The sequence below is a fragment of the Anopheles coustani genome, chromosome 3, assembly GCF_943734705.1.
Source record: "Anopheles coustani chromosome 3, idAnoCousDA_361_x.2, whole genome shotgun sequence".
NCBI classification, from domain to species: domain Eukaryota; kingdom Metazoa; phylum Arthropoda; class Insecta; order Diptera; family Culicidae; genus Anopheles; species Anopheles coustani.
In genome coordinates, this window is record NC_071288.1 from 16,795,779 (window position 1) to 16,805,740 (window position 9,962).

The following is a 9,962-nucleotide window of genomic DNA, read 5'->3' on the forward strand; positions in this document are numbered from 1 at the left end:
GGTTTCGTGCACGGATCGGTGCAGGTAGGCAAATTCCAATTTAATTAGCAAACACATGACGCGATCGTCCCTGGTGGCTTGCAAAACCGTGGCTGCCAATCGTTTTCATAATCCCTCCGAAGGGGCACCTTTGGTCCGTTGGCGCATGGGATTGTTTTGCGGCCACCAAAATCACCGAAAGTCCTCTGGGGATGCGTTATTGAAACTTTATCGCTCCCTCTCCAAACAGCCTAGTCAGTCGGTTGGGAAAAAACGGTAATTGAAATTTCCATTTCCGGCCCGAGGGATTGCAGTTTGCGCTCGGGCTTGAAATCGATCCTTGCAATGTGCTGTAAAATATATACAACATTGCCAACCATCGGAACTGAGCAAACAGGTCCCCCCCGTTCCTCGCACTCATTTCCGGAGGAATATCTGCCCGGTGAAGTTGGAAACCACTTTCGTCGAGCTAATAAAATTCAATTGTTGCCGACAAACGATTGCGCCCGATGATTGCTTTACGAAGGGCCACACGGGGTGTATGACTTTTCCCCAAGCGGAAAACGGTAGCCCAGGAGGAGATACGTTCGGGGTTTCTTGATAGGAGGAACAGGACTCCCAGTGAGTGTCCCTACCATAATCGTAACCGTTTACAGTGGATGGGTTTCCAGTTTTACAACCAAACCGGTTCGAGTGCCGGAAAGTTAGAGTAAATACATGCCTTTTTATAGGGTTTCCCTTAAATGTCCGTTTCGGTTTTTTGGTTTCAAATCGTAACCGACATAGTCATAACAAGTCATAGTCATGCAAGAAGTACACTGGCGTTAAAAACAAAGACATGAAAACCGCCACCCCGTCTCCGGCAGTAGGAAAGATTCTTGCCATTTCCATTTATCGCAAGGAAAAACCCCCCCATTCGGGGATGATGTGCTGCCATAAACTTGTTGATGGAACTGCCGCAGGACGGGGGGAAGGGGGGGGGGATACGTAGACGCGTCAAGATGTCAAATTTAGAAATGGCATGATTACTTCCCCAGCCCGGACGCCACCAAGATTGCCCGAAACAATTCTGCATCCGTAATGGGAAACTCATCTGGCGAGAGAAACGACATGCGAAGGGGTAACAAGTTGGAGTCTTTACTTTTCGCGCTGAAGAATTTCGTCGTCGCTGAGTTGTATTAGTTTTCCGTTCCACTGTCTGCTCACAGTTTGATAGATCAAATAAACCGTTCCAGCAAAGTCATGAGGAGACTGTCAGACTTCTGCACGTTCGGATTTTGTCGCAGATGGAGTACTGAAATTCTTCACGTCACGTTGATGTACTCAAACGCGCGAAAACGGTTATCAAATGTTCGTAACGGTACTTGCTTGTCGTCCAATGTGTTGCCTGCCTTCGAACAGAATTAACTTCGTCCAGGGTGGTAGAGGTTTTCGAAATCCCCCGTGCCTTACTGCATTATGATAAATCCGTACGGTTTCGTTTGAGTTGCCGCAACGAGTTACTAAATGTGACATTTCATTAAACCACCACAAATGCTAGCTTTCTCGAAGGAGCATCATTTTTCACCGAGCAGCACCACCAAGCTGGACGGGTGGACGGGTCGTTTTATGAATTATTCACTGAATTTCGAGGATCCATACGAGGTGGCCTTCTAATGAGTTTTGATAAGCAGCCCCAAAAACAACCCGATCCCAAACAGCGAGCGTCGTGGAATGTGACACGATGACGGATTGCCGCACGCAAACCCTTCTCGTTTATCAATGTCAGCCACGGCTTCAGGGTGCTGCTAATATTATTGCATTGGATGTTGATTTTACCACTCGCAAGTCGTCGCGTTTTCCGGCTCGGGATTATGCTGCGACGCAAGGGAATATAAATAACATCTGCTGAAGAGGAACACCACCCCTGGTCCAGCGAGTTGCATGTTTTGATCGGCGAGCTTTAGAGCTTCTGGACGTGGGCAGGAACGTATGGGAGACGCCTTTGGAAATACATTATCGTTTCTTGATTCGACTCATAATAAATCGTGATCCTCTAACCAACGTGAATAAGCCACAGCCAACTTATGCCAAGGATACTCTCGCCGTCCACAAAAACCAACCACGTACGACCGCTTTAATATTCATAGACTGAAGGTACCATTTGGGTGTTTTCATCTTCATTCCACTTTTGCTGCTGGATAGAAATAAACCATGTCCGGACTTCACCTCAGTGACGATGTATATGTTCTCCTCCTTCCGGTGTGGCTGTTCCTTCCCTAGGCACTCTAGGTCCATCTATCGTGGTCGTTTATCTTTGGGCTTTCTTCGCTCAATTCGCCCCCTAAGAGTTCCTTGCACCGAATCTGACACATCATTTTCCTCATTTCGCAGGCTTCAGCGTCGGAGATGAGCTGGGGCTGGCTGAGTCACTCGGCAACGTCGAGGCCAACAAACGGCGTGCCCTCAACATCCGCACCAGTGCCAACAACATCGGTGTCCTGCCAGCGTCCAAAATGCCGGTAAGTATCCGCACAGTCCACGGTCTGTCCACTTTCACTGCTTTTATTTGGACGACCGCGACCTCCCAGGTGGCTTTCCCATGTGCATGTGTGTGTGTGTGCGTGTGTGTTTGGACCACACATTAGCCCTATTTAATTGGCTTGTTTGGGAAGGAACAATTTGGGTAAGCGACGCACCCAAGTGCCGATCAAATATAGCCACTCCTAATGGGAACAGTATGTTTCCTCATCAGCACAAATTAGTGCCTGCTTTCGATATCTCTTTTTGATTCCCAGCAGTCGTCCAGAGTGAGTCTGATTGGCGTTGGAATCAAAGAATTATTTACCTCAGCTAATTTATTCACGTGGTTTCTCTATTCATTCCATAGCGTTAGAGTTTGAAAGGTTAAGCTTTTATCAAACACAAGCGCGCCGCAATACTGTAAAGTGCAATCAACACGAAGTGTGAACTCGTTCAAAAATGCGAAAAAGTCAGTGCCAACTAGTTTTTATTTCTCTCTCTGTGTAAACGTGACACATTACACACTACCACTGCCTTGTCCAGATTAAAAACAATCGCATGAAGGCTAGACGCCATTTTCAGCAATGTTAATGATGTTGATGATGTAATCGCTTTGCTTTGTCGCTTCATTTTGTGGTAAAACTTCGATATTTTGTTTGAGATGATTTTAACAAAGTAGTTTTACATTCGCCAAACGAAATATATTTTCACAAATAGAAGCTTTCTCCATTTGAAAATGGTTTGATGTAGTTAATCAAAATAATCAACCATAAACGATTGGCGGCATAAAATAACGTAAGCTCCCAAATGTAGCTACATCAGAACAGTAACAAATAATTCTGTAAATCCAAGTGCTGTTTAAGTTGTTTTAAGGTTTAGCACCAGTTTTATTTCAGTGTTTTTATTTACACTTCAAATCAAAGTGTGGAGCATAATCTTCGTTCTGAGAATTTTATATCACTTCCACTCTCCAATCCACGAAAAAAAAACATGAAACGATATGCCTCTCCATCTGCTACGGCTATGGAAGACTGGTGGAGGTTATTTTCTAGAATCAATTTGAACTTGTTAGCGATTTCCCTTGGTCCGGAAAGTTTCTTGTAATAACGACTTTTCTCAAAACGATATCGAAGAAGCGGCAGCGAAACAGTAATTGAACCATGAAAAAAGTAATTTTTCTCACACAGAAGCATAATCGTTAACGGTTTAGAGGGAAAAGAAAAAAATATTCCCAATGGTTTCCAATTCCGCGTGGAGTTTCAATTTGGGCTCGTTCATGCAAGTCCTGGCGGTGGAAGTTTCATGAAGGAGCTGTTCGTTAACCAGTTCAAAACTAGAACATTCCGTGGGCGGTGGTGGTATCGGTTGTTGCCAGGGCGTGGAACAGTAATTTATCCCGAAAGGAAAACTTTGCAGCACTTTCTAAGAATTGCAACGCATTGCACATATTGCATCGGACGTTGTAGGGTAACTTTACGCCTTCCGGTTTAAACTTTACCAATGACTCTATTGGTTGTTTGTTTAAAACATCCCTTCCCGATTGAAATATCCACTGTAAATTGTGAAGGTAAATTTAAAGCACCACCCGTTCCTGGAAGGACCAAACGGTGGACTTTCCAACTACCGGTACATTATGCAACATTAAGCGGGGGCATTCCATGGCGCACCGGAAAAAAAGTGCCACCGTTTCCACCTCGAAGCGCATTCTCCATAATTAACCTCGTCCTTTCTGCCCAGCTTTTCCGGCATGACAATGACACTGTGTCCCCTGTTTCAAGTACAGTTTACCGTTCAGTCAAGCTTGAAGAAAATCCGATGCTCAGCTCGCCGTATCGCGTCGCCATAAATAACGTAGCGAACGAAGCACCGACGTGGCACACGGCGGGCAAAGTTATTAAATCGGTACGGCGGGATAATTCCGGCGTGAAAATAACCCTCGGAAAAGGGGGATCCAGTGAAAACGATCCGCATACTTGGAACGTTCCGTCTACCCCCGCCCCGAAGGGAAGGTAATCCTTCGTCTGACAGGTCGTGCGTGCGGCTTTTGGTGTGAATAAGTTGTGCCAACAGAACGGAGCGGCCATATAATCACACTTGAACTGATGGGAGACATCTGGAGCGTGTTTGAAGTGGGAGAAGAAAAAAAAAGCTTCCAGAAAAAAAAGAACAACAAGAACAGCAGGGAACAATGTCGTTTTGATATTCATAGGAAATGTCACTCGCTTAATAAAGCAAAAGCAAAAAAAGGTATGTTTCTCGAAAGGAACCGGTGCTCGGAACTCCGGTATCATAAATTACCGTAAGCTTCCTGCTCGTATTCATTGCGTTCCCTTCCTTTGGGGTTCCGTCTGGTACCACCAAATCAAGCTAATCTCATTCGCCTAATTTAGTAGCAGGGCTAACGAAACGTAATTTCAACCACCCACCACCACCACCACCACCACCGGCAACATTCCCGAACGTCTTTGTCATCGGAATGATCTACTTCCGTTCGTTCTTTTATACACTTTGGTGCTCACCGTCTACTTGTTTGAGGAAAAGTGAACGGAAGGAAAGCGGGTGGCCGGGGGTGGACATTCTTTCCTCGTCCTGAACGGAAGCGTCCCGAGCCGACCGGTCCTTTCAGCACACACACACACGCGCGCGTACTGCACAACCCACAGAAACCCCATTTCCGATGACAAATTAATCCACTTCAGCACAATAATAATGAACTTCTTGCCGTGCGGATGATGACTGGGCCTTTTGGCCCGCTCTCTCCCCTCGTTTTCCTCCTTTCAGACATCGTATCCCCCGCTACCGGCACCGTACTCCACGCAGGGTGGTGCCCCAGCTCCCCCGAGCCTAGCGACGATCCAGCAGAGCCGTCCTCAGGCGGTGACGGTTCGTGCCTCGCCTCCCCGAGGCCGCGTGCCTCCATCGCCCGCCTCACCCGTGTACGTGTCGCCCGCTGCCAGCCAGATGACGAACGCCACCTTCCGCCCACTCGGCGTACCCCCCTTCAAACCCATCCCCAAGCCCGAACCCGAACCGGTGAGATTCGACGCCGCGATCCTGCGCCGCAACTTCGCCCTCAAAACTGCCCAAACTCCCGATCCCTCCTTCCAGAGTCAGCTCATGAACCAGACCTCCTCCTTCCACCGGGGCCAATCCTCCTCCCGGCTTCCTCTCCCCTCGCCCTCCTCGCCCTCCGCTTCCTACGCCGGTGTCGGAGGGGCGGCCGCCCCGAACCAGCACATCATCTACAAGGAGGCACCGAACCTGCAGGTCCAGCAGGTGCCCGCCTTCCAGGCCATGCCCGAGTCGGTGTCCCGCATCTCGACCGGTCCGGTCGTGCAGATCGACAACAAGCTCCAGCCGACGGTCATCAAGAACTCCATCATGAGCATTCCGCCGCGTCGCAACTCGCTGCCGAAGGCGTCGCCGACGATTGTGACCGCCCAGTCGGTGTCGACGGCTGCGGCCGACGGTGAAGAGATCGACCTGATGGGGCACACCGTGGAAGAGCTGGCGGCGGCCGCCAACGTGAGCGTCGAGGTGATCAAGGAGGCGATTCGCGTCCGCCAGCAGGAACTGCGCGCCCAGAAGCAGTACGAGCGGCAGCAGGCAGCCTTCGCTCAGGCGCAACTCCTAGCCCAGCAGCAGCAGACGACGACGACAACCACGACCACCACCACACCCCGCCCCCGGCGCTATCCAACGAACGCCGGCCACAAGGTGAGGCCATTCGGAAACCCGATGAAACGAATCCCTGATTAACATGCATACGCTTGCTCCCGTTTTTTTTAGGTTATGAACGCACCGAAGGAATACTACCCGGTCGGGTACGACAAGAACTTCGACGACAACTTCACCTCGAAGGTGGACCTCCCGTACACGACGTTCAACTGCGGCGAGCAGAAGCACTTCCCGGGGCTGTACGGCGACGAGGACCTTGGTTGTATGGTGCGTATCCGTTTCCGCCGTTTCCCACCGACCCGAACGGCACGCAATTGGAGATTGAAATCGATTCCACCACGTGCCATAACACATTTCCCAATTTCGGTGTCTGACGTCGTCGTTAGGCAGACATTTGGACTGAAGGCCTTCCCTCTGCTCGGTCGACTACCAAAAGTCCAGCAGTCCAAATGTATCCGAAAAAGGAAAATCTCCCCCCAACCCGGCCCTCTACGCCGCGTTTGTGCTTTGTGAAACGTGCTTGCTGCTGGTAGGATTTTCCCAATTTTCCGCCCCACGAGGGTTTTGGGGTGATTGGCAATGGGATTCGGCTCGCATGGAGTAATGCCATCGAGTACAGAAGTAGCATAAAATCCTGGCTCGGAATCGGGGGATCTGATTTCGAAAATATGTGCACGCAATGTGCTTTCCGGTACGTTGTCAGAGATTGCACCGAATTCGTACATTTCGGTGTGCGATGGTGAATGAAACTCCCGTAATCGGACTGTATGTTTCGCAGCTATAAGCTAAAAGGTGGTTTTGAATGTTCCCCTCCCAACGTTCTCCTTTCGCCAGTGCGAGCGCGGGTTTTGCTAATGGATTAAAGCATCCAAAATGAAAGGGCGAGCCTTTCATTTGGGAATTAGAATTTAAACGATTTATGTTGGAATAAATACCGAGACGAGATAAAGGACTAATGTAAATGACTAGCTGATGATTACAGCACAATGATGCTTTACGGTCGGGGATATTGGATTCAATGCGAATGTTTTTGGAACGAACGATAAGATTAAAGTCAACCTAGATTCCTAGTAGAAGGGAACTAACGTCGACTTTTGATATTATTTTTTGAGAACATTCGCAATATAAGATACTTATGGTTCCTTACCGTTTAAGTTTATTAAATACGGTCAGTTGAAATCAGGGACGATATCGAAATAACTTATAAATTATGTTAGGATCTTTGCACGGTTATTTTAATGAGTTATGTTCAAAGTAAAAAAAACACAGAAACCTTAATGAAACAAACTGGCCGAACGAAAATATTTGATTGTGCATAGTGTCTTCCAGTTAAATGAATTAGTTTAAAGGTAATTGTAAAATCAAACTATTTTCCTAAAATTTCCTTATGGCAACTGTTTGCTTTTAAACAATTTAATTCGATATATCTTGGTGTCCTGTTTCTACTTGTTTGCTATAAAAATCGGTACATCTCAAACAACTTAGGTTGTATTTTAATAAATACAATTCCACTATGCCTGCATCAATTTAAATTTTACACATTAGGCGTTTAAGGGTTAAATTTCGAATATTCCTTTAAAGTGTTTTGTTAAACAATCCTTCCGACTAAACCATTCCATTCTCCAACCGTAGGTCTTCCACGTGTGCGCCCTGACGGACGACGGGCTGATCATGAAGTCGTTCCTCTGCCCAGAGAGCACGCTGTTCGACCAGACGGTGCTGAAGTGCAACTGGTGGTTCTACGTCGACTGCAAGAGCAGCAAGAACCTGTACGACTCGAACCTGCCGGTCTCGAAGAGCTACCAGCTGATGAAGGCGCTGTCCTTCTTCTCGTCCAACTACAAAACCGGCGCCGGCGAGTCGGCCGAAGGCGTCGACGTGGAAGCGTTGAAGAACAGCGTCGCGACAGCCGTGGCCGTCGGTGGATCGGCCCGTTCCCTCGACACCAACGCCATCGCCGACTCCACCGGCGACCGGTTCAGTCTCGATCTGGGCACGGACACCGCTGCCGCCGACAACAGGGCGCGCACCAACCAAAGCAGCCAAAGCAGCAGTAGCACAAACGCCACCCCAACGCAGGCCCCCAGCAAGGACAGTACAGCTTCAACGTAAACGGACCCGGGGGAGGTGTAGCGTAATTAAGAAACATGGTTGTGTATCTGTTCCCCGCAGCAGTGCGTTGCGTTTGTGGATGCGTTGACGAACCGCGAATGTCCCCCGGGAAATGGTGCTCCTCCACCGGGGGTGGTTGGCCGGGTGGTTGCAAGTCCGGCGGACGATACACACGCTGGCGTGCGTTTCACTGTCTTCTTTTGATCACAGTCCAGCAGAGCGTATGGCAGAATCGGCAGAACACAACATGCAAATGCTCTTGAGATTTGTTTTCCGGTCCTTGTGTTTTTTAACGCAAATTGTCCATTGGGATGAAATTATGCAGTGAACGTTGTAAATCGTTTCTAACTGGAGCGTTAGAATCTAACTTGAAGGGTTATTACGAGTTAAGGTAGTAAGAGCAAACAATCAATGTCACTTTAGAATCCATCGAACACACATCCCCGTGCGAAAGTTCTAGCAAGGGATCGTTTCAAGCGCAGGATAGATTAGCAAGCATAGAGGACGGGTTTTCGAGAGATAAATGTGTAGTGCGTAGGTTAAGTATTTATTTAAAAACCCTCACCCCCTCCGAACGGTATCCCTTTCCAATTGCCATCACGTGCGAAAAAGGATACGGTGTTCGGTGTTCGATAAAAGACTTTGTTTTTTTACTAGAATATTAAGTAACAAAAAAAGCAACGGTTGCAAGTTATGCTTTTATCGTTAGAGATGATTTTATTGTCGTGCGGGGTTGCGACTTACTAGCAAAATAACCTATTAATTGGAATAAGGTTGTAGATCGTAGTGAAACAGTGACCATGTTCTCGGGTATTTGACAAACCATCAAAGAGCTGAAGGCAGAAAACAAACAACGTGTTTGCTCGGTCGCATCATCCAAACCAGTTGTTTCTGCGGCTCTAGTGGTTGATATTTATTTTATTAGCGGTATCAGGTGCATCACTCTTACTGTAGGTTGGATAGGAAATAGTGCAGGATATAGCATTAACCCCCATACAGAGTCCCCCCGCGACGAAACATTTACCGAAGCAGGAAAGTAATAGCCAAATGTTTGAACATAAACCCAGCCAAAACCATCTGCGTCCCCTTGGTGGGAGGTTGGGCGAGGCGGGACTGCTCCGTATGCTACCGACAAAAAAACACACCTTAAAGTTGCTCACGTAGAATGTAGTGCATAGAGAAAACGATCCAATCGAGAATAAGCTTTCAGCTTTGTTCGATTTTGTTCATTTTTTTTTTAAACATGGATACGGTTGTTTCCCTTTCGCCCTTCGCCGTAATGGTAGTGCATGAACTACGAATAATATAAAAAAAAACAAGGATTAACTAAGGATTAACTGAGATGTTTGAAAGATAGGTTAAGGATGGCCGCCGATGGCAGTTTGTAACTCATCAAGTTGATTCTTACTGATAAAATGACCACTTCTATTTCAAATCTGCGAGTTTTGTTTAACAACCAAAAAATAAAGATATCCGAAAATGATAAATATATTGTTATGCTATATTAAACTGATTGCATGTGATTCAAATTATGTATGAAAATAATTCAGAAAGAAAGTTCCACCAGATGTGTACTAAAATATTCAAATCTTCATGAAAGCAACCGTGACTTTTATCTCCTAGGTTTAAATGAAATCCGAGTCGATTAAGATTTTTCGTAACAGGAGCGCAGATCGTGAGATTTTATCTCT

At 47.2% G+C, this 9,962-nt stretch overlaps 1 protein-coding gene across 1 annotated transcript in view; it reads left to right on the forward strand.

Moving 5' to 3' along the window:
- Positions 1–9,696, forward strand: part of LOC131272654 (uncharacterized) — a 33,968-nt gene extending 24,272 nt beyond the window's left edge. The window contains exons 3-7 of the mRNA XM_058274475.1: positions 2,353–2,480; positions 2,812–2,824; positions 5,330–6,198; positions 6,271–6,426; positions 7,792–9,696. Of these exons, the coding sequence (XP_058130458.1) occupies positions 2,353–2,480; positions 2,812–2,824; positions 5,330–6,198; positions 6,271–6,426; positions 7,792–8,271 (1,646 nt within the window). The 3' untranslated portion in view covers positions 8,272–9,696. The remainder of the gene's footprint in view (positions 1–2,352; positions 2,481–2,811; positions 2,825–5,329; positions 6,199–6,270; positions 6,427–7,791) is intronic.
- Positions 9,697–9,962: the final 266 nt, after the last annotated feature.